Raw genomic sequence first — 27,487 nt, forward strand, 5'->3', positions numbered from 1 at the left:
GCTTCAACCGTCACTGGATTGCCCCACCTGGAAAAAATTGGCATGTGGGTGTGTTGGTATGTGGTATGTCGTTTTAGATACTGCCGTCTTAGGCCAACAGTACACTCCAGACGCAGTGGACTGACCTCGTCCCGTCAGTCAACCGGTAGAGGGAGGACGATCAGGATGACGAAATGGACTGGAGGAGTCTAGTGTCATGGAATAGGTCTTCAGGTGTTCTGGTTGTGACTTTGTCCTCATAAGACCGATATCGGATGAATGCCGTTATTGAAATCGAACACTGCAACAGAATCTTCCCTGTGCGGTATCATCTGAATGATGATCTGTTATGTGTTTCCAACACCACATGGGTCATCTTGGGATAATCTACTCCTTTAATTAAAGGAGGTAGTGGATGATAGTTTGAAAGCAAACAAATAATTTCAAACCACATGCGATTCTGGATAAATTCTGCTTTAATATCTACCATTCCCATAACACAGCTGATGATGATAAAAAACAATCATGCAAAAAACTCAAAAGGAAAATTGGACAATTCAACGTACCTTTGCATACATGTGTCCTCATGTGGTCACCCTCCTAAAATCGCCCTAACTGTTCCAACAAGACTTTTTCCAAAAGCACCTGGTGAGATCTGAGCTCACAAACTGTTCCCCTTTGGCAGGGCAATTCTAAACAGTTTCAGTCCCATGGACAGGATGTTTCATTTTTCTGACTAACTGTGGACTGATATTTTAGGGGTGTGACACACCGCAGGCTGCTTTCAATTACATGAATTTTGTATCTCAAATGACTTTTTGTATTTGTATTCAAGACAAAATACAAATGGAATACTATTTATCTGGTTTTGCTCTGTCTTTACAAAACTACAAGTATTTTATTTTCAGAGGAAGTGTTTGGTTTTTCTTGGTGAAATCCGGCAAGTACATCTTCTGACCATCATGCAATTGAAAAGGCCTGCACGACATATGCAAATGAAATGTATTTGTGGAAAAGTTCACAACATCTATTACACAGCACGACATTCTGTTATCAGGAAAACTGTCATGTTTGCCATGACAACACTGGTGTTTAATAGAGAACACCGATTTTCTGGGGAACACTGTTGCTGTTTATACCGACACAGGGTATACATTTGTACTGTGCAGACTAATGGGACACCATCCTTTTGACTTTCTAGAAAGCATTGTTGCAGCAACGCCCCTTACAATAACTATTTGGCAATGTCGCAATATTGATTGACAACACTCCTGTTCACTTGGAGTTCAACAGCACAGAAACCGGTCTGTCATAACCATATCTCAGGAAAATTCTATCACACTCCCTATCTTTCTGTCTTTATAGGACAACACGTCAAGATGTTGCAAAAAATACACTTTCTAATGCTGCAATATCGAGTGTAACAATGGAAACTCTGAAAAAGTGTCTGACTGCAAATGGTTGTATCAAATAATGTTTTCAAAGATTTGAGCACACTTTATTTTATTTGATCATAGCGATTACGAATACATCGTTTTGGCTGAAGATACATATAATGTTATTGATTGGCACAACAGACGCGAGCAAGAGAGCGTTTTAAAAGATCTGAGTTCAGTTTTTCATATTTGTTTACGAACACATCGTTGTGACTGAAGATATATAAAATGGTTTTCATTGGCACTTTCAAGAATGTGTTGTATGAGAGAAGGTGAAACCCCTCAAGTCATTCCAATGAGACAGGGAGCGTGGGGTAACAATGAATATGCAAACGGACAGGGTATTCCAGCGGTCTCCGTCAAGACTAGGATACGATAAAAAGTTCATTTCCATTCCAAAATGGAGCTACTACAACCATTTAGTTTTAGAAATCTAAATGCCATCCCTGGCAAGCGCGGGAGGGGAACTATAATTATAGCACCCGTTTTTAAAGAAAACAGCATTACAAAAACAAACAAAAAACAACAGCGACCAGGTGAAAAGACCACCATCTCTAATTGCTAAATCGCATCGGATTTTTAACTCTAGTTCTTCAGTTGTGGACTGTTTTAAGGAAGATTATTCATTCAGCATTTTGGGACCTTGTTGAACCTAAACCCCTTGGGAGGCCTCTCCCTAAGGAAGGGGCACATGTATGCATATCCTTCTCCAAAAAGATTTACACTTTTTGTGTGTTGACTATATCGTATTTTTACATTACATGTACAGATAACAGCAACAGAAGGGCTGTTTTGCAATATCCAGGGCTTTTGCCAGGTGAGCTCCACTGAGGAGTCAAGAGGGGCTTTCAACCATGTGCGCATCCCCGCAACTTTGGCAGGAATGTGCACTCTTTGCCTGCAAACTTAAGGACACGAATGTGCATACCCAGATTGCCTCCCCGGGCCTAGGTGAACTTCCTAGGTGCCACTTATGTCAAGGGTTAGTTCAAATACAACATTCCCATGAGTATGTGACCAAAGCACCAACAATGTTGAGAAAAACAAAGTTTTAAACTTTGCATCAGAAGAAAAAAATTTCATTTGAAAATCAGATCCTCACAAAGTGGCATGAAGGACAGGATTTCAAAAATTTCTCTGCAATGCCATGAAAACAGCTATCTTGACCAGTTATATGTGCACCAATGAATGAACATAATTTTGACATCAGAAATAGACGAAACGACCAACAAGAAATTGGGACCAGGAAGAAATGAATAGCCTCTAAATTCCTCCTATGTCAAAATTCATCCGAACAGAATGTTTTTTTCATGGTAGACAAAACTCTGGTAATGGTTTACTAATAGTTGGGGTCCACATAACCCACACGAAGACTAGAGACTAGAGACTGGTCGCGATCGAGGTCCTGGCCAGACTTGTTTGCTTGCGAAATGTTGTCCATTGGAAGCAGCATCTGTCCATTTATCGTTCCATTACACCAATAAGTGGAATCGACCAAATAGTCCCGACGGGTTACAGGGAACGCCTGGTAGAGGGAACACCTGGTAACTGGGAACATCTGGTTAAAGGGAACACCCGGTAACAGGAAATACCTGGTAAAAGGGAACACCTTGTAACAGGGAACACTTTTACCACATGAACGATTTCCTCTTGGCAAGTCTGTCCAATGAAACACTCAATTTTCACAATCTCTCGCAACCCTGGGCAGAACCTGACATACTCTACAGCTAAAAACAATGAATGGCTATACAGCGGCGCCACCTACCATATAGTCTAGACACTGCATTGTACATTAAGATACAAATTCAAACGATAACAATTGTAATATAATCACGTACCAGGATGAAAAAAGTCGTCATCGGCTTCTCGGGACTACTTTTTCCATCGAGGAAATGTCTATTGATACGCATAAACGGCTGATAAAAAATCATGGTTCTGAAATTCTTGAGTTGGCTCCAACACAAGCGTGGCAAAATCTGCCATACATTTGTACGAGACATTGTACCGTATTGTACACAGACGACTGGTCACATGAAGTGAAACTTGGCATGGACACTCAGCTGCTATGCTTCAACTTCAAGGCCAGAACCGTCATCTCTTCTGCAGATTTTTTAAGGCTTAGCTCCACTTTCAATGCCAACAACAATAATACACGACTAATTCATGTACGAGATATCGAGATATTGTTTAGAAAAAGGCTCATACGGCAGACGTTGTGAAGCGTGTTGAGGTAAAGGGAAGAATTGGAGTCTCAGCCTCCAATAAGACTAGAAATTGTTATATTTTTCATGAGATACAGTGGTGTTAACAATAGAACGTCTGAATTGCGATACAAGAATCTACCGAAAGCCCTATAGGCCCCAGAAACTTCATAAAAGCCTCAAATAATCTGCAGAATAATGTCCAGAACACAGTATGGGCCTATGAGTCTTCAATAAAATTATGTGCTAGAAACGATGAAAAAGCTCTCGGAATTCTTTTCTAGTTTTCAATATAGGCAATTTCTCACACTGATAGTCCCCAGTCGTTGCAGCTGCCTTTACAAAATCTACGGCCCCAAACCCACTAATGAGTTTGTTAAATCTGAAACCCCAATTCAAATGGATGTAATTTTATCACATTCCTGACAGGACAACCTTTCGTGAAATAAATTTTGGGTTAGTATGTTTTACATCAATAACGAAGCACAACTGCAATACAAGACTTCACTCAAGTACCAAGTCATGATCTTATCGAGGAATTTTTTCATCGGTCTAAGCACACTTAAGAAAACAATTCACACGCAAGTCAAAACCTGCATGCAAAAATTACACACAGAGTATAGCAGATAGTCTGCAGAAATGACTCTCCCTATCACCCCTGATCTTCGAAATGGAATAATCTATTCCAATGCACCCGAGTCCATCTACAGGGTCCATTTTGAGTTATAGGGGTGAGTGAGAATGATCGAGCTCATATCACCCCTAAACCATCCAAATGATCAGTTCCATCTTGAAGTACATTGCTTACATTAGGCAAGTTCATTATAGATGTATGGGGGTCAAAGGTGATCATAGCACCTCTAAATGAAATGATTCCTCGACCTCTAGATATGCAGCGTAGTTTCGTATTTTTGCCGGGTTGACGACAGGTTTCTAGGGGTGATAGGGAACTCTCTATCTGGCTGACGATGGATGACTGTGCACCAGTTCATGCGCCTCTCACAGGGGGCAGCACATTAGTCCTGTTCGGCAGCATGTTCTACGTCCACATCAGCATTTTCTTGGGTGTCAGTCGTCCAAAGCTGCAACAGAACGAAAATGCAAATTAGAAAATTTGACATTTGCAAAATTAATTTTTCAATATTAAAAGTGTAACTGTCTATCTAATATTCCAAAACTCAGTCAAGAAGCTCTCATGACACACTAAATGGAATGACGTTAGATGAACCCCTCCCGTGGCTTTATCTAGAAAGTAGAATTGAATTTCGTGACGGACAACAACAGAGCTTACCACTCAGCCTAACAGCTGGAAGAAGGGGACAAAAGGCTTGTTGATCACCCCTGAATTATCCAATGGATAGTTGTTTCGCTGCCTTTTACCTTGAATCAGATATTCCGCAATGAACGGAGTTGAGACGTTGGAACGCCCCACTGAAGAAGCGCTACACCACCATTCTGACGGTTTCTCGAACCTACTCACCGTTAAATTATCTCGCAGTAACTGCATGATTAACGTACTATCCTTATACGACTCATCTTTTATCGTGTCTAAATCTGCAATAGCTTTATCGAAAGCCTGAAAAACAAGCCGCAGAAATCTCTAAGTTAGGTTATTCAAAACTACCTACATGTATGTCTCTGTCCTCACAATGATAAAACAAAATAGATCATGACAGCAGCAGACGTCAATGCTCTTACTTATTTTCTCTTATTGACAAGGTTTCAACAGGTAGATGACACTATTTGCCCAGAACTCAACCCCAATTCGGCGCCCCAACCTCAGATGAGGAGAGAGGGGGGGTACAGGGTTTACCATGACTGTTGCATTGGATTTACATCAGCTTTTCGGCTGATGGTTACAGTTGAGATTATGAGATTTCTCTACTATATATAACTATACATTTTGTTCAGGTGCAGCACAAGGCAGTATCATTTTTTCAGCCTATTTCTACTTCACTTGAACTGGAAGAAGAAGAAGATCCTTACCACTTTGGCAGTGTGACAGGCCGATTCAGGTTCGTTAAGTATTTCATAATTAAACACAGAAAAGTTTAGCGCCAAGCCAAGTCGAATTGGATGCGTCGGTTGCATTTTATCCTTGGCGATTTCGGTGGCTTCTTTGTACGCTTGCTTCGATGATTCAACAACAACTGAAAGAAAAATTAGGTCGGGGATAAATCACAAGCAGATTCAGACAATATAAAAGTACAGTAGAACCTCCCTGATAAACGCACCCTTGGGACTGTCGGGAATGTACTGTGCTGTCCTTAATAGAGAGGTGCCAGATTAGAGAGGTTTAATTGAATGGAAACAACCAATTTGGGACCAAAACTAGTGTTAAATAGATAGGGTGTCCTTAGAGAGATGTCGGCTGAGAGAGGTTCCAGTCCACTGTACAAATGCTGTCGGGCAAAACCTCCAAAACTCCAGGATTCGTTTTGAGGGTATGTTTTTAGGAGGGGCAGCTTTTTAATTTTTATTTCATACCATTTTATGCATTTCCAAGCTGACTTTCATCACTAATGTCGACTAGAATAATATGTAGGCAAAACGTAAGTACACATGCACAATAGTAAATACGCACCTTTCCTATGTTCGCCTGTGGCCACCTCAGCTAGATATCGATGGTAATCCCCTTTCATCTTTAAATAGAATACCTTACTATCTTCATTTGATGCTTTGGGGATTAAATATTCATCTAGTAAAGCCTGAAATCAAAGCAACAGCAACATATTAGCCTTGGGAGGGAACACTCCAAAATATTCTCGGGTCGCCATCTGAGCAAGAATAGCAGAGACCATTCATTTAGTATGTGCACACAATTTTTCAATATCCCTCCCCCTTGTATTGTTTGCAAGCATGGGTATATGCCGAGTCACGACCCCCCCCCCCCCCCCGAGGTATGCTGGGTAAACAAATGCTGGAAATGTATTGCTAATACATATCTATTATAATCGTAACGCTAACTGATATTTTTCTTACTGGCGCAAATGACAACATGTACATGTGTACACATCTATTGAATATCATATCCCTCCACAAGGCAGCCGCCAAGGGTTAATCAATATTTACACACACAGCAGGTAGGCTAGAGCTCTAAGTATAGAGTAAACCATTCACATGACTAAGAAAACGTCCATTAGGCAGCAATGATAGCTTTATGATGCATTGATGTAAGCTTGTAATTATTGGATCTGAAAGTTACATCACGGTATCATCATATGAATGTCTGACTCATTTGAGATAGCTTCAGAAGGTATGCTGTTTACAGGTAGTAGAGTTGTACTTCACATGAATGTTGCACACAGAGGAAACCAGTTAGCCCGGTAAAAGAACGGCTATAAGAACCTGGAAGTGGATCGGCATGAAATACCATCAGGTTCAGGTGCACACTCCTGTATTATGAACAGCAGCAGTACCAGTGTATTGACACTAAGCTGAGCTTTCCAACTTCTCATCAAACCGGCCTATTAATCAAGGTCTCTGATCTAGCATAATGCTGAGATGTGGGCCAGGACACACTGTGTTATCAAACTCAGACTTGAGGAACCCATCCTACTGCAGCTGCAACATTGTCTCCATTGATTTGCCACAAGACAAAGTAACAATTTGGTTTAAGAATGTTTACACGCTGCATTGTTCAGTAACAGTAAACAAACATGCCTAGTCCACATACTGGTTTAAGCAGGTCTGAAGACAGACTAACAAAACAGGCGTAAGCAAGAAAACAAAATCCATGCAGTTGCATTCAACAAAAACTTTGTAGCGTGAAAGGGAGATGGATTTGCGGAGGCTGAACAGTCAATTTTAACATCCTGAAAATCCCTACCTACCAAAACATTATCGCAGATTTTTTTCAGCTCGTCTTCAACCTTCTCCCGGTATTGTTTGGCGAGCTGTAGTTTCCGTTCACTGTTCTCCCCGCTTGGCCCTGTTTTCTGTTCCACGCTGGAAATCACCCGCCACGACGACCGTCTTGCACCGACGACATTTTTGTACGCCACAGACAATAAGTTCCGCTCCTCGTTGCTTAATTCGCTACCCATCTGCGTCACTTTCTTCATCGCCTCCGCCATGTCATCGTAACGCTCTGCCTGCTCCGAGAGCTTGGCTTTCTGTACGTACTCCTCCCGCTTGGCTAACCTACTTGCCTCATCGTCGGCCATTTTGTAAAGGTCTTATATTGTTCGTTGATCTGCAAAATAGGAAGATTAAAACTTTTGCGGTCAAGAAGGATCAAGACGGCCAAGTCATCAGCGATTTTGTACAGATCGAAGTTGGAGCAATGAATATCACTCTGTCCTGGGGTAAACTCCAACTCCAACACTCAGATACTGGTACCTCGTTCAGCTGCACATATACCCTGAAGGCTAACTGGTCTATCAGTCACATCACAGTCATAGATGATGAATATAATGTATGTTTTTTAGTATTTTATATCTGCAATCCCAGTCTACAAGGCAATGGCAGCATCTAAAAAAAATATGCATATTCTATTCTATTCAATCCATGTATTCAGATTCCTATACACGACCACTTTTATTTCTCGAGAGTATTCCAGCCTTGCGCCTGGAATCTAGAATATGAAGAGCTACCTTCCAACAGGCTGGAAAATACAGTCATTATGGATCTGGAACATTGCCAACATACTCCCTGCCAGCCGGCTTGTTGAATGTCTGCATACAAATAACCCAGATAATGTACATTGACGGTCTAGCCTTAAAGATCATCAGGTCTACACAAAACATTCGAAAAGAAAAAGAGGCTGCTGACAGTGAATAACTGAGAGAGCAAGCATTCTCCACCACGGATTACAGTGTAGATTACAGTGTTCTCCTTTGGCCTCTGATTACAGCGTTGTTCACCAGATTACAGCGTTCTTCACCAGATTACAGCGTTCTTCACCAGATCACAGCGTTCTTCACCAGATCACAGCGTTCTTCACCAGATCACAGCGTTCTTCACCAGATCACAGCGTTCTTCACCAGATCACAGCGTTCTTCACCAGTTCACAGCGTTCTTCACCAGATCACAGCGTTCTTCACCAGATCACAGCGTTCTTCACCAGATCACAGCGTTCTTCACCAGATCACAGCGTTCTTCACCAGATCACAGCGTTCTTCACCAGATCACAGCGTTCTTCACCAGATTACATCGTTCTTCACCAGATTGCAGCGTTCTTCACCAGATCACAGCGTTCTTCACCAGATCACAGCGTTCTTCACCAGATCACAGCGTTCTTCACCAGATCACAGCGTATTTCACCAGATTACACTAAACTGCGTTACACATTTGCGCGAGGATTTTCGCAATGCATAGGGGAGAAAACTAAGCCCACTGTGACTGTTTACAACAGCTCGTGTTAAGATAGAAGGGCGTATTCACTGCCTAATGAAAAATGCCTCTTCCTTTGTCAATAAAAACGAGGAATTTTTTGGGGGGAATGGCACTGGCAGTGTCACAGAGAGAGATTGTCAAGTTGCTCAATCAATGTCCGACTACAGACTAAAAGGGCGGGCTCAGAATTGTGCACATCATTAACGACATAATAAATTTTTCATGCAAATGCCGTTTTGATCTTGTACGAATGGCTCACTCAGTTTCTTCGCAGTATACCGTAACCAAATTTGCAATATTTGACGCAACAGCGATGATGAAATTTGAAATGATCCGAGTCCGTCACATGCACTATCGACTAGTCTAATCGTGGTTTTTTTTCTTGAATGAAGCTGGATGGTCTGTGCCCCTCTCTGGGTCATGCCAATCGATAACATACAGGAAATGACTGCAGTATAGTAACATCATCTACCTGTTAGCTATGCTAACCTCCCTATACCTGTATTAGCTGTCATAGCACATCCTTACACACATAGCTTGTACATTTTGTACAGGATCCTGTACATATTGTACAGCAAGCATAGCAGACTGAACGGGGAGGCCATTTTCTTCCTGCATGGGGTCTTACGTCAAATCACTACGGGCATGTTCCAAGGATAGGGATACGAAGTACACACCCAAGCACGCCGAATTTAGCTTGTGCATATATTTGAGATAATTATGAAGACACGAAAAGCTGGAAATAGTGGATAACTTACGTAAAAACGGTAGATTTTTGCAGAAATTCCGGTGTGCCGCAAGGGTGCACTCCTTCGAGATGACGTCAGTTTTCCCAGAATACATCAGATTAATTCAGACCACTTCCTGTTTTTCTCGAAAACACGTGTCTGAAATTTAGGTCAATAAAATCACGTTAAGCTGCTAAAAACAAAAGAAAATCAAGATGCCAAAATCAAAAAGAGACAAGAAAAGTAATTTTCAATGTCCCCAATCAAGGTGCTACCCTTAATTTGTGTGGAACTCTGTTCATGATGAGGTTTCCTTGTGGTGTCCGGAAATAGATTACCTGCCCGTGAAGCCATCGCCTGGTTTGTTCACGAAATTTGTTTGTTGGTGTAGTTACGTTTATCGGATGTCCCTATGGCGCAATAAAATCATAATGAAATACTTGTCAGTGGGAGTTCATTTAACGACATTCTATCTATGTATTTTCAGTTTCCCTTACAAGGACAGACAAGAAAGGGCTCGAGTTAAAACAAAGACTTATTGGTGATGTAAGTACTAATCCTTAGCAGGGAAATTGTTAAAAAAGCTGATCCTTTTCAGACAATACGACTCGGCCTAGTAATCCTTGTCTGACAAGGATTAGGCCGAGTCGTATAGACAAGGATTAGGCTGAGTCGTATAGACAAGGATTAGGCCGAGTCGTATTTTCCCAGGAGGACATCATATAACAGTTCAGATCAAGAACAGATTTGGGAAGTACTTCCCCCTCCAAGTGCTGTGCAAACACTGAAGAAGATGTCATGTACCCACCCTGTAAAAAAATGACTTAAATAATACTGGGGGAAAAACACCAAGTAGGCCTATATGCAACTGTGATAAAACAGTATGAAAACATCTTGAAGTAACTTTGTTTTTTACAGATTAGGAATGCTGTCGACAAGTATGCCAGAATATTCATATTTTCTGTGGAAAATATGCGAAATGATAAACTAAAGTTATTACGGACAGAATGGCTTCACAGCAGGTAAGACATCAATTACAAATAACAAGAATTGTTTTGAGCATACTAGGACAACATATTATTATATGAAACTTGTGGTAAAGACTCAAACAGATGAAATGCATACCAGTTGAAGCTAAATTCAGGTATTTTAACACCAATGTCTTCAACATTGACTGATGCTTTCGCCTTCTGCTTGATTCCATTTCAAGAAATTATGTGTTCAAAAATGAATCCTACTCCTAGTTTTAAGTCTTCGCATTTGTTCCAGGTTTTTCTTTGGTAAAAATAAAGTGATGGCAGTCGCGCTTGGTCGGGGTATAGAAGATGAATATAAGGATAATTTACATCGCCTGAGTCACAATCTCCAAGGGGAGAAGGGACTGCTGTTTACAAATAAAACAAAAGAAGAGGTTTTAGAGTAAGTATGTACTGTGACCAGCCTAATTTTTGTGCCTTTCTTACTTCATTCTAACTTAGGTCTTGTAATGTGAAAAATTGTAATGCATCGACCATTGAATTTCAGTAGCACTGTTTGTTGCCTACCACTTCCTTATTTAAAATAAGCTAATTTAGCAACTTAGATTCACTTAGTATCACTGTTTACAGTAATCGATTTCTCCTTCTAGATTCTTCGACAACCACAAACTCAGTGATTTCGCCCGATCAGGGAACCAAGCGACACAGACTGTGGTGATAGACGAAGGCCCACTTCGACAGTTCTCACACTCCATGGAGCCACAGTTAAGACAGCTTGGACTCCCGACGGCACTTAAAAGGGGCATCATCACGACGACCAAGGAGTACGAAGTGTGTAAAAAGGGTCAGATCCTCACACCGGAACAGGCACGAATATTGGTAAGAACTTTTCATAATATTTTAAGAATTTTTTTTTTTTAATATATATATTTTTTTTGATATTTTCGTGCAAAGAGGACGTCATTGTTTTGAGTTTTCAGAAATGAAATGTAGACTGGAAGCAGAACTGTATGAAATGTGAAGAGTTTTGCAATTACATGTAATTTTCCAATCTGACTTCACTGTCAGTATCCATAGGAAATTCAGCTGAGAGATAAATTTATTTTGATCCCAATTTGGGTATAGCTGTTTTGCGTAAAGGTTCAATTGTCACCCTGAACAACCCCTGCCTATACTATGTTTTCTCATCTACTTTGTGACAAAATGATGACATATCTTATTGTTTTCAGAAATTATTCGGGTACGAGATGGCCAATTTCTTTGTGACAATCGAAGGCATGTGGAGTAATGACGGCCGATACGAAACTTTACTAAAGACACGGAAAGAGGTTTACACACCAAAAAAAATGAGGATGAAACGTAAGTCAGCGGGCAGTTGACATGTTTTTAGGGGCTGGTCTGCCGTGTTTTGTCGACACAGAGATTTCACCAGGCCCATACGCGCTGCAGCAGCCGAGACAATTCTGTAGCAAAAGATTATCTACTTGTCTGTTACCAAATTCTCATGCCCATATTTGTACTTTTCCGTTCCAGCATTAACGACGGATGAAGATGTCGACGAAGAGATGATGAAATATGAAGCAGAAGACGGTAGCAGTGACGAGAGTGCAGGAGAAGAAGACACGTGATTGGTTAATATTCAAAGTTGTTTTAAGCTTTTTTTTAAGAGAATTTTCCTTCAATTAATGATTGATAAGTGATCTGGAATCAAGTGTACAGAGTTCCAAAGACTATTCTATTTCTTTTTGGAGCAGGGCAGGTCATGATACTTCATGTTAAATGCTGATTTGCATGTGTATAAATTCAGACCAGAGTTTACCACCATACTGCTGTATTAACTTCCTCCTTTTCAAACCTTTAGCAATGATGACCTGTATTTCCATGTCTTGCTGCGAGCATGTGGGCCCATACAGGAGGTGTTGTTCTGATGTGTTCGATGTTCAAATGGAACTCGAACCTATTTTGTAGTTGTACATACTGATGTGATATAAAAAAATTGTCAGTTGGTAAATCTGTTGTTGCGTTTCCTAAATAGTGTGTTAGACAGGCATTACAGGATCGAGCAAAGAATTTGAAGAATTCTTGTTTGCCCAGAACCAGTAGCCCTGGGTGAGGAGTTCTGGTCATCTGGAGCCTGCTTTAAGGACCAGCCTTTCCAAGGATGAATTGAGATGGACAGCATTCAACACCAGAACAGGACTGCCCATATATAAGATTGATAACACAGGAGACGACTTCTAGTTCTTGCCCTCATGCTTCATCATTTCCTTGGTTCTGCGGACCTGATCCTGTTCAAAAGTCCCTACATCATGGCTCTATGTCAACAGAACGCCCCTTCACCTTGGCATAAACTGGTGGTTGCTTGGAAATTGCATGAGAATGATTATTATGGATCAGAATCTGGTCCACAGTTCACACTGGCTTCACAAGATCAAAGGGTCTATACATGGGCTACATTACTCGGAAGGAAAGCCAGGGCAGCTGTGTGTGATCGGCACTGTCCTTGATTTGACAAAATGGAATCTGGCTCTCCCTTCCGCATCCTGAGGGTTGGGGAAACATCTAAGACATGGGTTGATGATGGTTGAGGCAATCTTATGTCTAGCAAGTACCTCTTCCTCTTGTCATAAATGGCTATTCGTTCGTGAGGGACAAATTAAATTTGGTGGAGGAGAAGTTGGTTGTTTCCTCATTCACTGGCAAAACTCAAAATAAGTTTTTTTATTCAAAAAAAGAATTGCATGGTGTGAGAGTAGTCTGAATTGAGTTATGACTTAGCAGCCACCTCGCCTATTGCACTGCAATTGCCGGTCATGGGGAATTTCAACCTGGCCTAATGGACACGCTCAACCCCATAGGGGGCATCTTCACGTCAACTGCCCACCAGTCTCTTTCTGGTACCCCACAGGCCTCTTATGACCTCCCCCTGCTAGAGGGTTTACGACCTTTCTCTCAGACCTTCCCAAAGGACGAGGTTAACGAGTAACCAGTTTGAGTCCTCTAGAGGCAAGCTTCGCACCACACACTTACCATACACTACTCACTCTGTTATATAGCATTAAAAATTTCAGGACAAAATTTCATGGTTTTAGCAAAATTTTGTTCCATCTACAACTCCCTATATTAACTTTGAAACCAGTTTTTATTTGGTTAATTGTTACAAGGGGTTATTAAATAAAATTTTGATGTAGTCACATCTGTTATAATTTGGTCATCTAAATTAATTGCTCTGGGAACAATTGACCAAAATCTGGAATGAGGTCATCAATCCAGTCAACAATCAATGGGCAAAGCTTATCCTGTGTTTGGCCAATGTCATTGTGGCTAACTCTGTAGGTCTGGTTGGAATTGAAGGGCGGCACGTTGAGTGTTGTGAAAAGGTTTTTCGTTTATCTCAGCCAGGTGGCGCTAGCTGCTTTGAGTTTGACAACCGGTACCTCGTGGATGATAATGAAAAATTTTCATTAAAAAGCCTATTCTGATTGCATCTGGCGATATATACAGAATCAGTCTTGGACAATTTGAGTGTTGTTACGAAGACAGAAGGGTTTTTTTGTATCTTCTCAGAGAGGGGGTCTATGCGTCTGGCAACCCCATCTATGGGTTCCAATTGTTGCAACTATTCCAATCCCGGTTTGCGAGAAGCCTCTGTCCGAACATTTCAACAATCAGCCTATCCTGGTGTCTTGAAAAAGACAATAAACTCCTTGAATGCGTCTTAGGATAGAGCACCTGAAAGATTGATGAAGCACGGGCCCCTGTCTAACAAGGATGTTGAACCAGGCTGCTTGGTAAGAAGGGAGAAGTTGGACATTTGGCAAAGATGTGAATAGATGAGAGACACAATAATTGTCTTCTGCACCAATGATTGGGAAACTATATGTAACCAAACGATTGTTCCTGGCTGTCTCAATGGCATCCCCTACTTCCTTGTTGACGATCCAACAACAGGCTGACAAATTTCCACACAAGGGATGGTCTGTTTACGTGATGTGGTCGACATGCCCGAGGAGAAAAGGTGTGAACTTACGTCTTCTCTCCTTCCCAAGTTGGTGTCTCCAGTTGAACTCATTTCGCAAGCAGACATCAACAAAAACAAAGTAATCTACGAAATATATTTTATTCATTCAGAAATTCCATCTGTGTTATCCTCTATTACAAGTCTTACAAATGCAAACGGTTCTCGAAAAATGCAATCATTTGATGCCAGACTTCTGTATCATCACATTGGGCAACTTTGAACAGTGGGGTAACTTTGAACACCCAGCGACAACAATTCTTTCTTGGGTGTGTTCAAAGTTACCCCACAGTTCAAAGTCAACTCATGTGATGGTACCTCATTACTCCTCATGCTAAACCTGTCAACAGAGGTCATACTCTTGCTCTGCAAATCTGCAAGTCATGGTCCCTTTGACTTTTAACACCAGTCGGAATGCATATAGAAATACATGATACAATCATTATATACAAAAAAATCTCTAAAAGTTTGACAATAATCAAAGGAAAACCTGTCCTTCATAAGATTGAGATATCAAATTAACCTCTACACCCCAGTTTCAGGAATAGACTCTTCTGATTCTTCAACTGGAAGAGTCTATACTGGGAAATGGGGTGAAAAGGCTAACAGCTTGTGATCCCAGCTCGCAATAATCGCAACACAGTGCAGTTAGCAAATAAGTCCAAATAATTGTCTCTTAGTTTATCCATCCAAGCAAGAGATCAGGGCATTGGCCCTCCTAACCAAACGCTGGCATAGAGGGCGTCCCTCATCAATGGTGGTCGTCAGGTGCCGAATCTCGATCGTCATCTGCTCCAGTTCTTCGACAACGTGCTGGCTGTCATCGTCGTTAACCTCATCGAGGCTTTGAGACTGCAACCAATCGGAAAGCTGCGCATATTGCGTCTTCAGAAGACTGAAACAGAGAATGCTATTGGTCAGACAAAGCAAAGTAAAAAACAATAGAAAGGGTGACTGACTGACCTGAATCATGCAATCAGGCATATACAGGCTTTGGAATCTCTTCATGTAGATACAGTGTACACTGCAAGTCAACTCCAAGATACTGTTGGTGGTACAGATAACTAGAGATGACTCTTGCTTGCCGAGTGACTGTTCAATCACATTGTACCATCATCATCATTACTGCCGTCGTAACCCTATTGGATTTTTGCCGGAGGTATGGAGTCCACTGTAGGCTACTGTCCACCTATGTGGGATCTTTTACTTGCCCTGGCTCAGACACTCAGGTAAAAGGGTCAACGGCTTGGCCCAGTCTGCAACTTACAGTAGACCCTCCCTTAGCGGACACCTCTCTATTAAGGACACCCTCTCTATTAAGGACAATGGTTTTGGTCCCAAATTGGGTGTTTCCATTCCATTAGACCTCTCTAATCAGGACACCTCTCTAAAAAGGACTGCACTTGTCAGTCCCGAGGGTGTCCTTAATAGAGAGGTTCTACTGTACTTATTTATCTCCTCACCCAAGTCGCTGTTTATAATTCCCAAACTCCTGCAACGTATTCCTGATTTCAATCAGCTCCTCCTCCTTGTCGCCAGACGAACCATCACCATCGCCATCATCAGCATCCCGCGGCAACCCTGGTGCAGCCTTAAACCTCGGAGATCCAACTTTGGAAGACGCCGTCTTAGAATCATCTCGACTGACCATAAAAGCAGACGGCGGCATCAGTTCAACTTTTTCACAATTCGAGACGTCGTCATCTCGTATAGTCAAAGGCGATGGATTAACCCTCATCTGTTTTGCCGGACTACTTGTCCCGCCATTTTCTCCACCTAGATTGACAGGGGATGCCACGCAAACATCCTTGAAGGAAATTCGACCCTTCTTCGGTGAAAAATCCTCAGGTGTCATCAAAACTTTTTTCTGCGAGATCTGATCACCTTGAGTTTTGATTGGTGTGTTTGGCAATGACCTTGACCTCTGTTCTTCCCGACTTATAATTGGCAATGACGGTATCGTGATTTTGACTTTTTCCTGTCGGATTGGAGACGCATATTTCGAGCCAGGGGATCCATATTTCGCTCCAGGTACGTGTTGTTTTAAAGGGGTCCTTGGCTGAGGTGGTTGATTCTCCTTAGCGACCAGCTTCTCCTTAGCAACCATCTCCTTGGCAACCATTTGTTCCAAGTCGGCAGGGTCCATCCTGGGAACAGGAACTTGTGATGGGCCACTGAAGAAACACAAATGTTGACCAGAATTCACATTAGAATATCACAAATTGGTGAACATATATGCTAGGTCTAAAATGAAAAAACAAATTATCTTTCCTTAATTTTTTGAGGGTATGTCAAATGAACCCAACATACTCTCCGTCAAAGACCGTGGGGAAAATAGTCATCACAAGTTATGCACTTTAATAGGGTCTTACTCTTTTGCTTTGGCCAGCAGAACAAAGTACCTCAGTTCTATTAAAAGTGACTTGGCAAAGATCATAACTTTACTCACGTTTTGTCACCATCTCTAGTAGGACTATAGAGACCTTCCCTCTTGAGAGACTCCATCAAGAAGTCTGGCCTACGAGGTCTAGCCCGCATTGCTTGGTGGAAGCTGGGCTCCAAAGCTACCCTGGAAAGTAAGGATATATTTGATTTTGATCACACAAAAGCATCAGAAATTTTGTTCTTTAATGTTTCAATTTTACATAAGGTAGGATGGTACAATTACAGCCAATGATTCAATTCCACCCTTGATTTTACTACAGAGGGTCACGAGGTTGGTAATTGGCTGCGTTAATTCCTCAACAAACTCACCTCTGCGGGTGATTTTTCCACTCTTCCCTCTGCTCTGGCGACTGTCGAGACAATGCTGGCTTGACGACGGTCGGTTTTCTGACAAGCGGTGCACCGCCGCGACCTTCCTTACGCTTCAAGGTCACAGCTCGCCAATGAAGGGCACAGTTCTTGACAACGTGGAGGATGTCATACGCACTCTGAAAATGATAATTGAAATAAAGTACATGTTTTTAACAAAGATGGTTAGCCCCTCTTTTAAAAATCTTCAGAGAGAACAACATAATGACGGATTATCAAAACAATTATTATACTATTTTTAAATAAGAGGCAGAAGCCCGGTAGGTCAGATTAAGTCACTTAACGTCACCAACAGGGGCCTCTTCTTGTTTTGCCTTGTTTTTCTTATCCAAAAGATCATCAAAACTTTTCCTGCTTGTACCTTTGCATGTCTATCTGCTGCCCACTTGAGCCTCATCTCCTGCATGTCCGCCGACACCGTCAGCCATTGGCGTAACCCATCCGTCAGCAGACGGCGCCGCCTTCGCTCCATCGCCATGGCAACGCGCTCCTTCTTCCTCTTTTTATCGACAGTGTAGTTGTACCAGTTGACGATGACCTAAATTGGCAAAAAAAAAATTTCAAATTTAAATGGTCAACGTCAACAGGAGCCCTGCATCAGCTGACAAAGATGAAAAAAAGTGAGATGAAATTATGCGTACCTTCCTTTGCAAGTTGAGACTCCACTGGTACAGCGCCAAGAAGGTCTTATCATTCTCCATCAGCCTCTGTTGGTGAGCAGACCTCCATCGGAGGAAAACACGTGCTGTGAGAGTGGTGTTGTGGAACCACTGACACTGTCGTTGCATCAGCTAAAGAAATGGAAAATGGAAATTGTGTTTTATCCTAGACTTCCATTCGAGGAAACGCATTCTGAGTGAGAAATGAAAAAGATGTTTACATAAACAATATAAGTTTGTCACTCTGACCGTAGAGAGCAACAAATCTCTGCATGAAATCATGCGCTGTGGCCCAGATCTATCTGGCCCAAACAGCGCTGTTTAAACAGGCCAACTTTTGAGAAAAAATTAGCAACAACATCGTCAGCGATCTTGTCCATGTGATCAAACCAGGTCTATCTTCATGAGCAGGCCTAATAACCCTACCTGTTTCCTCAAGCACAGATTCGTGTATCCCTTCCATCCCATCATCATCTTCCTCGTAATCAATCTCTCATGATGACATATCGCCTGCTCGTACTTTAACCTCTGTAACACCGCCTCATCCTTGGCCATCTTCCATTTTGAAAAAAACAGCTGCCGTTTTTTCTCATCCAAGACTTCTCGTGCGTTCTCGACTTCGCCAATCTTTTGGTATTTCTTGTACGCGTGCATGCCAGCGTATTCTTGCCAAGACTTGAATACCTGTTCCATGGGGGAAACAAATTAGTTGCAACTACATCAGTGCCCGTGGACCGGATGCTGATCCATCGCAAATAAACTGCCAGGGCAAGATGGTACCTATCATACACCTTGGTTGAGGGAAAAGACGTTGCCACAGGTGCCTTGCTCAAGGACACAGGCATGAAACAGCATGCAGTGATCCTTCCAAGTTTTGAACCTGTGACCTATTGATTATGAGCTCAACGCTCTATCCACTTTGGAACTGACTTCCTCAGCAACTACATGCAATAGACCTGAAGACCAATTTGATAATTGCAAATATTTTTTTATCTTACCTTTCCTGCCATTTTTTTGCTATAATGATGATCAGCTAGCTGGTTATTTTTCTGCTCCTCTTTTTGTTCAGTAACATTATCAGCCCATTCATGGAAAGCCCACCTGAGAAAAAGAAAATAGACATTTTATAATTTCATCATGAATAAATAAAAGTTATTGTTTTGAGTCTATAGCCCAATACTGAAAACTGGGTGTTTTATTTTCGAGGATTTCACAAATCTCATCAATTTGGAGAAAAAAAGTTGCGAAAATATCTAAAGAATAAAAAACTAAATTTTTTTGCAAATCGCATCGTCAAAATTTACTGGTGTCAGTCAGAATCTTACCGCAATAATTCATTATTGTGTTGCTGTTCCTTGTCCTCCACAATGTAGGTCACCTCCGTCCAAAGACGATGATACTGCAACCAGCCGCCAAGACACAATTGAAGGACTTTCCTCTTGTGATGGCACCGGGCGAGCTCCAATTTCAACCGTTTTTCTCTTCGACGGAGTGTGTATCCCCGCCACGAGTTCCAGTGTTTTCGGAGGCCGGTTTTGTAGTTGTGGCACAGTGCAACGCGTTCGTGGACCCGGCTATGGAAAGAAACAAAAGTAAATAAAACTAACAAATTATAGGCAGTGCGTTGTGAAGCAAATTGTCATGTACCTTTTCTTGCAGGTCGGCCCAAATTAGCTTCCTTCTGCAAGACTTGACTACCGGTAACTTTGTTGCTCCAAGCCGAGCAAGGTCACCTGGGCAGTTCTCTCAACTTCCAGATCCTCCCTACTGCCAGTGGTCCACGATAACCCTTTAGTTTCCAGGTCCAAAGTTTTCCCCGAGATTCTACCATTAATCCGTGTGTAGACAGACTAACACCATGAATAGAAGATGGTCAGATTAACAATTTCCATCCAAAAAGCTATCTTACAATATAAATTTGAGTAATCATCTGATGAAATTTAACAGAGAGAAAACAACTGATCAAATACCAACCTATCTTTTTTATCCTTAACATACTGCTTCCACGCATTGAAAACCTTTACGCAGATTTGTGTACTGAAGTGGTCCAGAGCAGTGTCATCTTTCTCATGGTCAAGTAATGCTTCTCTTGTTCGCTTCTTCCAGAATTTAAAGAACCGTTTGGCTACATTGTCGTCATAGTGAATGATGGCCTGAAATAATGAGTCTACTACATGAACATCATTCCAACCTCTGTTGCAGCAGGGGTATGTAACTTTCACCGACCGTTGGTGACTCATTACATGTTTTTTTATTTCACGTGGTATGATGTCGCTTTCGCCAGCATGGCCAACCTTTATTTTGGCACCAGGAGGTCCCCCTTGAATGCCTGTTTAAAATGCCTGATGTATTGAATTAGGCAACGTTTCGACAAAGAAATTTGATCAGTTGTGCTTCATCTTGATGGTGTCTCACAGGTAAACTGTATTTCGAAAGAATTTAAATGTGTTCTATAGACTCTTTAACCATTTCTGACCGAAGGAACTACAGAATTGGGACTTTGAGAAATCAAATGCAAGAGAGGAAGTCGTACCATTCTTTCAGCCATTCTGTTTTCCTGACTCTCTTCCAGTGCCGTATGCCAGGAGTAGAAAAATCGCGAGAGGGCGTTTTGTTTCCGGAATTCCTTGGCTTCAGCTGCCATTTCTCGTTTGTTTTTCTCGATGTCCACGAACAGACGAATCCTGTCCAGGTATTTTGGTAGCGTCTTGTACATGAAGAAGCCGTCTGCCTTTGCATACTGCGCCTGAAGAAAGAATGGAATTGTATAAATATGGCCCACCGCGGAGGGTAACTAACATGCCGAATGTCGCCCCGCCGGGATGCAATGTCCCCCGAGGCTCCACCCATATGTCAGCTTGGTTATGATGGAAAACATTTGGAAGGGAGGGCCAGCCTTATCGTGACCTTTCCCTTTCAGAATCAGAAAAAAATCTGGTGAAAAAGAACTCACATTTCTCTCCCTCCTCCAATACATGTAATCAATCCATCGTCGCAGCATCTTCTTCTGAAGCTGGTTGCCATGGTGACACCTAGCAACCCTCGTTTCCGACAACATCTTTAACTCTTCGTTATCCTCGCATCTCAGCATCCAATGGTCCCACGTCTGACGGAGGGTTTTCTGCGTGTAATGATCTTCCGCCATTTTGTTTCGCATGATTTTCAGTTTGCCTTGGACGACAGCCAGACGGAGGCCGGAAAAACAAGCCGTCTGAAATGGCGTAAAGTAAATCAAACTAAATACAGTAGAACCTCTCTATTAGAGACACCATCTGGACTGACAAATGTTGTCCTTAATAGAGGTGTCCTGATTAGAGAGGTAAAATTGAATGGCAACGACCAATTTGGGACCTAAACTATTGTCCTTAATAGAGAGGTGTCCACTAAAAGGGAGGCTCCACAGTAGTGTCTTGTATTGCAACCATTCCAAGTGTCCTCCTCACAGGCACTTTAAAAAAGTATGGTACTCTTTAAAGAGCAGGGTCTTCAGGCCTTGTCTTAAACTGGCCGCAGAACCATTCTCACGCACTGAAGACATTGGTCTTAAACTGGCTGAAGATTCAAGCGAGTTCCTCATTCTGTCCACCTGGACGGCATAACTGTAAGAAATGGTCTGGAAGAAGCAAGAAAGAAGTGAGAAATTTCAAAAATAGAATAGTTGGCCAAAAGTATACCTAACTTACCAAGATATGTCCGCGATAATGCAGCTCAGCCATTTCTTCAGCTTGTCGCTTGTCCTCCCTCAACTTGATGTCTTCATGTGAATTAAGGAAACCTCGATCAATTCTCAAGCGATTGACAATCGTGATACAGTGAAACCTCCCTTAGCAGACACCTCTCTATAAAGGAAAACCTCTCTATTAAGGACACTAGTTTTGGTCCCAAATTAGTTGTTTCCATTCAATTTTACCTCTCTAATCAGGACACCTCTCTATTAAGGACAGCACTCATCAGTCCCGAGGGTGTCCTTAGTAGAGAGGTTCTACTGTATATCATCTTAGAGATGATTTTTGTACACAATTCTAAAACCCTTGATCTAAAATGAACCACTATTTATTTCAGGCAACCACAACCGCTTGGGTTGGTGCAAAATATGGAATTAGTCACATGTGCTGCAAAACCAAAGATCAACGTCAGTAAGGATACAGTGTTTCCAGTGTTCCAGCATCCTTCTAGCTGTGAATCGCGCTGCCAACTCCTCTATTTTCGACTCATGGTCCTTGATGGCTAACTTCATCAGAAATCGCTGCTTCCAGATTTTGAAGAAGTTGTGGGTGACATTCGTCGCGTGGAACTGATGAGCAGTTACTGTAAATAACGAATTGGGTTATCGTAAATGTGTGCACCTTTTCATTTTTGCAATCTTTATGTTATATTCATGGTTTCTATTTTGGCATATTAAACCTAAAGCGATATTTGAAAAAACTCCCTAGCCCTACCGGTTTGTTTCTTTTTCCACCGACGCATCCGGAGATATTCGATCCAACCGTTCATGCATCGCACCTCAAGATGAGTGTGATAATGCTCCGTAGCGACCTCTGCCTTCATTTTTTCTAACTGTCTCGTCTGGTAGCGATTCTTCCATCGAAGCCAGGCCTGAATATACACGCAAAAGATTTTAGTCGACAGACAACAGAGAAAATGAAATGGCCAGGGCCATTGTGCTCACCTCATGTGGAGGAAAGATGGATAAAGAGCATGGTATTGTGTCATGTAGTGTTAGGTTTGATGTAGGTCCAAGCAATTACAATTTCCCCAAAATGGCCAATTTACAATACATTCGACCTCTGTGACCTTGAAAAGTAGGTCAAATCAAAGAAGACCCGGGTGACACATTGAATGGTTGTTAGAATTAGATGTACCTATGATATAAAATTGTTGCCAATCGGGCAAGTCATTACTAGGAATAATGGCATTTTGAAGAGATTAGGATTTGGCCCCCTCCCTGGAGGCCAAACGGCAAATCAGATCGCACCAATCTTCGGTACCTAAGATCACCTGACCAAGGGGTACATGTGTACTTAATTTGTGATCAATAGTCATTGCAGTTCAGAAACGTGCCATAGTTACGGCCTGACGGCGAATTTACGCCATTTGACCTCTGTGACCTTGACAAGAAGGTCAAATTAAAAAACTGTGTGACATATACTGTATGGTGGTTAGATGTACCCATGATATCAAATTGGTGGCAATCGGGCAAGAAGTTAAGGAATAATCACATTTTTAAGGTTTTTGGATTTTGCCCCCTGGTGGACAAGTGGTGAATCATATTGGACCAAACTTCGGTCCCTAAGATCACCTGACTAAGGGGTAAATGTGTACCAAATTTGGTATCAATAGCCATTGCAGTTTAGAAACGTGCCATCGTTACATCCTAACGGCCAATTTACACCATTTGACCTCTGTGACCTTGAAAAGGAGGTCAAATCAAAAACCCGGAGGATATATGATGCACCTTTGCTAGAAGTACCTACCATATTTTTTTCAAAATTTCCCGACTACTATTAAGGGAGATATTGCATATTTTCACTTTTAACGTTTGGCCCCCTGGTGGCCAAACCATGAAACGAATCGGACCGAAACTTGGTCTCCAAGGTGTCATTACATAAGGGTACATGTGTACCGAGTTTCAACTCAATAGCTCTAACAGTTACGAAACGTGCCCTGCTAACGGACGACGGACGACGACGGACGACGACGACGACGACGACGACGACGACGACGACGACGGACGACGGACGCCACGGTATGGGATAAGCTCACCTCTGCTAAGAGGTGAGCTAATAAAAAGGACAAAATACACACAGGAATACTAGCAGTAGTTTTACAGCATTTTTAGCAAACTAAGACCTTAAAGGGAACTGAAACCGCCCTGCCAGTTCGTATGATCTCGTTTTCATTTCCCGCGTATCGGGTGATCAGAACGAGGCATAAATGAAACATGGCGCCTAGCTGTCAATCATTAAGTGACGTCACTACTACGGAATTTACTACGAAAACTCATGAATGAAAGATCGCATGACTCACGTGATTCTAGCACATGATTCTCAATAATAACAAATTGAACTGTGCATGCTCGGGCACTGGGGGCGGAGCTACAAATCTGAACTCGAACAGGAAGTTGGAAGTTTGACTTTCTCGGGCGGTGAAAGTCGAAAAGTTGAATGAATCACTCGGCGGTTCCAGTTCCCTTTAAATCTACTTCACATTTATACAAATCAATAAGCAATTTTACCTTTGCTTTTAATGTGTTTGCCCATATTTGGAGGGCGTTCAGCTCAGAGTCCTGCACTTGCTGCACAAAAGCACTCGACTGTTTCCAGTTCTCCCAATACTGCCTGGAAAGATAAGAAAAATCCCACAAATTATGATCATCTTTTTTTTGCCAAAATGCCCAGAACTAGCAGTCCTGGGGAGGAGTTCTTGCCACTTGGAACCTGATGTCCTTACACACCTCAGTAGATTTCTGTCCGCCACTTCTTCTGCCTTCTGCTTCAGAGCTTGTTTCATCCGTCTGACTTCTGTGTACTCCTTCCATCCGGCCATAACTTGCTGCATCAATTTACCATTGACTGAAGACAGAACAAGAGAAATTCTGTTTTAAAATGCCCGTACTAAGGATGTTGGAGTTAACAAGTGATCAACTGTTCTGACAAGGCTCAAAATTTGGTGGGGGCAGTGACAAGAACCATGAAATCAATTTTCTGCGGCCTTATGGCACTGTAAATAAAGTGGCTTACACTATTTTACTTACAGTGGTTGTCAGCCAAAGCCAGTTTGGCTTTCTTCACCTTCTGAATGATAACAAACTGCTTCCAAGCTCTCCAAACAGTCGTCCAAACACGGTACCTGAAAACACACAAAACATGAAATGAACCGTAACGTTATGAAATGAAAGGAAATGTCGTCCAGAATCGGTACATGAAAACACACAAAACATGAAATGAACCGTAATGTTATGAAATGAAGGAAATGTCGTCCAGACTCGGTACCTGAAAACACACAAAACATGAAATGAAACGTAAGGTTATGAAATGAAAGGAAATGTAGGTTCGTATATAACGCTTTTATACTGTACAACTCTACTGACTCAAATCACGTTACATTCATTCCACAGCCTATTCCTGCAGAATTCTGTAGAATCCAAGAAGTGCACCTTCCGTGCTTCTCTTGGCCATTTTGGGCCAGTTGCAAGTGTCGAGTGGCACTGGCCGAGCTAGGATCTTCCGATCAAAAGGCAACTCATCCACTGACTACCGCAGACAGGATGGCAGGGCATAAGTAACTCAATAAGAAGTTGCAGCGATATGCACCAGGCTCCTACTTGTAAGACTTTACGCAGAAGAAGAACATACCTGTCATGACACTGTGCTCGTATCAACAACCTCCACTCCTTTCTTATAGTCCACCACAAGTCGTACCATTCAGCAAACGCTTCTCGGACGATCGCTTTCTCATGATGCACCTTGGCAACAGAGGGCAGCACACGACCGAAAGCATTCCTCGTCCAAATATGGAGGTACTTCCGTGCAATGCACCTAGAGAGAACATTACGTTCAAATTGAGTTGTTTCGCATAGTCAGAATCAGTTTTTAATGGTGTTCAACCTAAAGTTTAGATTGACTTCCTTGATGGACTCTAGGCACATGATTTTCAAGTGAAAGGTTGCTTTCATTTCTGATAAATTTCTTTGATAAAAAAGTAGTTTTCACTTTCAAGTTTGGCCTTGCCAATGATGTAGCCACTATAGGCCAATCAACCAAATTGGCGCCTAACCATAGTGGCACGTATACACGCTCATCCCGCCTTTGAGGAGGAATACGCTCTGGAGAACAAAACCTCCAACTGCAGAGTGAACGCTGAAGAGGAAGAAGAAGAAGAAGAAGAAACTATCAAGTTTCAACACCTAACCTGATTCTGAGCTCCTTGACCCGCCCGCCTCTATTCCATGTATATGTCGGGTCATACGCATGAGCTTTAGCAGTGGCATCTCGTCTTCTTTGCCGGGAAACCGACATCGGGATACGGGATCCAGGGGACGGATTCTTAATAGTGACAGTTCTGGACATATTGGAAGGTCTGAAACGAAAGGGCATTGTTGGTGACACAACTGATTATATATTTGTGATTTCCTTCACAAGTTACAGTCTTCTTTGGTGAGGATGGTCACTTTGAGAAATTACTGTTTGGCCTTGAGTGTCAGTCATGTAAAAGCCTTACTTATATAGGTTTTTTGGTCATCTGGGTGCATTGTATGCTTAAAATGATTCAGGAAGGTCTTAGTAATGATTTCTGAAGAAAAAAGAAAACATTTTTTAAACTTTTTATTTTTTCTGTTGTGTTTTTTTTTTAAACGTGTCCATTGAACACGTTCAAGACAGTCAAAGTAGACACTGATCAGATGTCTGTAAGTAACACTACAAGGACTTACCTCACTTTGATTTCAGGGGCAGGTAGTGATGCAACTGCGACAGATTTCTCATCAGATGGCGTGGGAATATTTTCTCCATCATCTCCGATGGGTTCTCTCTGGTCACGTGCCTTCAGGTGGAGTTTCTCAGCCTTTATTTTCAGGTGGGAGTTAAGTTCCTGAATACGAAAACAGGAAATAAAATATGAAAATTAAAGATGGGCCTTGGATATTTGCTGAATGAGAAACAACCAATCATCCATATCACTGATGGCTTCGACCCGTGGTCCATACTTTGGCTTTGGGTTGGACCTATGCCAGTTAGACCTTGGACCTTTGCCATGAAGGGGTGCCATTCAACCGCCCCCTTTCAACTGCAAAAGGTGTTTACGTCCCACACATACTCTTGACATTGACTAGACTATTGAATATAATTGAGAGATTTTCGCTTGGGCCCTTGTTGATTGACTTTGAGGCTTGCCTCACTTGGCCTTGTTGAAGTCCTCTTCATTTGCTGTCCCAATGATGGCCCACCATTACCGCGACACGGCCAATAGTGTTTTCGTTCACTGACTGTTCAAATAAACTCAACGAGCTATCACCCTACACACCTGTAAAATAGCTTGTTTTGCTTTGGTTCTCGTCTCACTATTTTCATTTCCAGCAGCAAACTTGTCAGCCTTGGCGAGAGACAAGTTTCGTCTCGATTGCGAATCTTTTTGGTACTGCATGTTTTTGGACACTTAAACTACACAATGACCATCTTAATCTATTTGTGTTTTCAGCCTTTTATGGCGTAAAATCGCAAAGAAATTAGGGAAATATTGGATTTGGCGCTGTTCAAATTTCGTGAACCGCAAAACGCAGGCAGTATCCTATTGAATTACAATTTGGACGACAGAGGGCAGCAGTGCACAGTCAAGATGGT

At 42.0% G+C, this 27,487-nt stretch overlaps 3 protein-coding genes across 5 annotated transcripts; 1 reads left to right on the forward strand and 2 right to left on the reverse strand.

Moving 5' to 3' along the window:
* Positions 1 to 443: 443 nt before the first annotated feature.
* LOC135502710 (14-3-3 protein zeta-like) lies at positions 444 to 9,781 on the reverse strand. 2 transcript variants are annotated; one of them, XM_064795672.1, is made up of 6 exons: positions 9,712 to 9,781; positions 7,450 to 7,811; positions 6,201 to 6,324; positions 5,603 to 5,766; positions 5,097 to 5,192; positions 444 to 4,698 (listed from the first exon to the last, which is right to left on the reverse strand). In XM_064795672.1, exons 2-6 carry the CDS (start codon positions 7,780 to 7,782, stop codon positions 4,633 to 4,635), a joined length of 783 nt encoding a protein of 260 aa, XP_064651742.1. In that variant the 5' UTR covers positions 7,783 to 7,811; positions 9,712 to 9,781; the 3' UTR covers positions 444 to 4,632. The 2 variants fall into 2 exon arrangements, with proteins under 2 accessions (XP_064651742.1, XP_064651744.1); XM_064795674.1 differs by lacking the exon at positions 9,712 to 9,781 and adding an exon at positions 9,426 to 9,592.
* LOC135502709 (mRNA turnover protein 4 homolog) lies at positions 9,782 to 12,653 on the forward strand. The gene is made up of 7 exons (XM_064795671.1): positions 9,782 to 9,924; positions 10,169 to 10,227; positions 10,600 to 10,703; positions 10,951 to 11,100; positions 11,309 to 11,537; positions 11,888 to 12,017; positions 12,192 to 12,653. Exons 1-7 carry the CDS (start codon positions 9,897 to 9,899, stop codon positions 12,284 to 12,286), a joined length of 795 nt encoding a protein of 264 aa, XP_064651741.1. The 5' UTR covers positions 9,782 to 9,896; the 3' UTR covers positions 12,287 to 12,653.
* Positions 12,654 to 14,802: 2,149 nt separating this feature from the next.
* LOC135503288 (protein SFI1 homolog) lies at positions 14,803 to 27,392 on the reverse strand. 2 transcript variants are annotated; one of them, XM_064796796.1, is made up of 22 exons: positions 27,171 to 27,392; positions 26,581 to 26,738; positions 26,061 to 26,228; positions 25,505 to 25,687; positions 24,904 to 24,998; positions 24,604 to 24,721; positions 24,385 to 24,487; positions 22,589 to 22,745; positions 22,296 to 22,457; positions 21,833 to 21,903; positions 21,103 to 21,360; positions 20,683 to 20,895; positions 20,124 to 20,302; positions 19,475 to 19,723; positions 19,148 to 19,250; positions 18,576 to 18,833; positions 18,132 to 18,281; positions 17,852 to 18,028; positions 17,431 to 17,609; positions 17,126 to 17,245; positions 16,140 to 16,850; positions 14,803 to 15,571 (listed from the first exon to the last, which is right to left on the reverse strand). In XM_064796796.1, the coding sequence occupies exons 1-22, from the start codon at positions 27,288 to 27,290 to the stop codon at positions 15,358 to 15,360; spliced, it is 4,146 nt and encodes a 1,381-aa protein (XP_064652866.1). In that variant the 5' UTR covers positions 27,291 to 27,392; the 3' UTR covers positions 14,803 to 15,357. The 2 variants fall into 2 exon arrangements, 1 of the variants encoding a protein (XP_064652866.1); XR_010449878.1 differs by lacking the exon at positions 14,803 to 15,571 and having other exon boundaries at positions 16,725 to 16,850; positions 17,126 to 17,240.
* Positions 27,393 to 27,487: the final 95 nt, after the last annotated feature.

The sequence above is a fragment of the Lineus longissimus genome, chromosome 19 (genome assembly GCF_910592395.1).
Source record: "Lineus longissimus chromosome 19, tnLinLong1.2, whole genome shotgun sequence".
Taxonomy (NCBI): Eukaryota; Metazoa; Nemertea; class Pilidiophora; order Heteronemertea; family Lineidae; genus Lineus; species Lineus longissimus.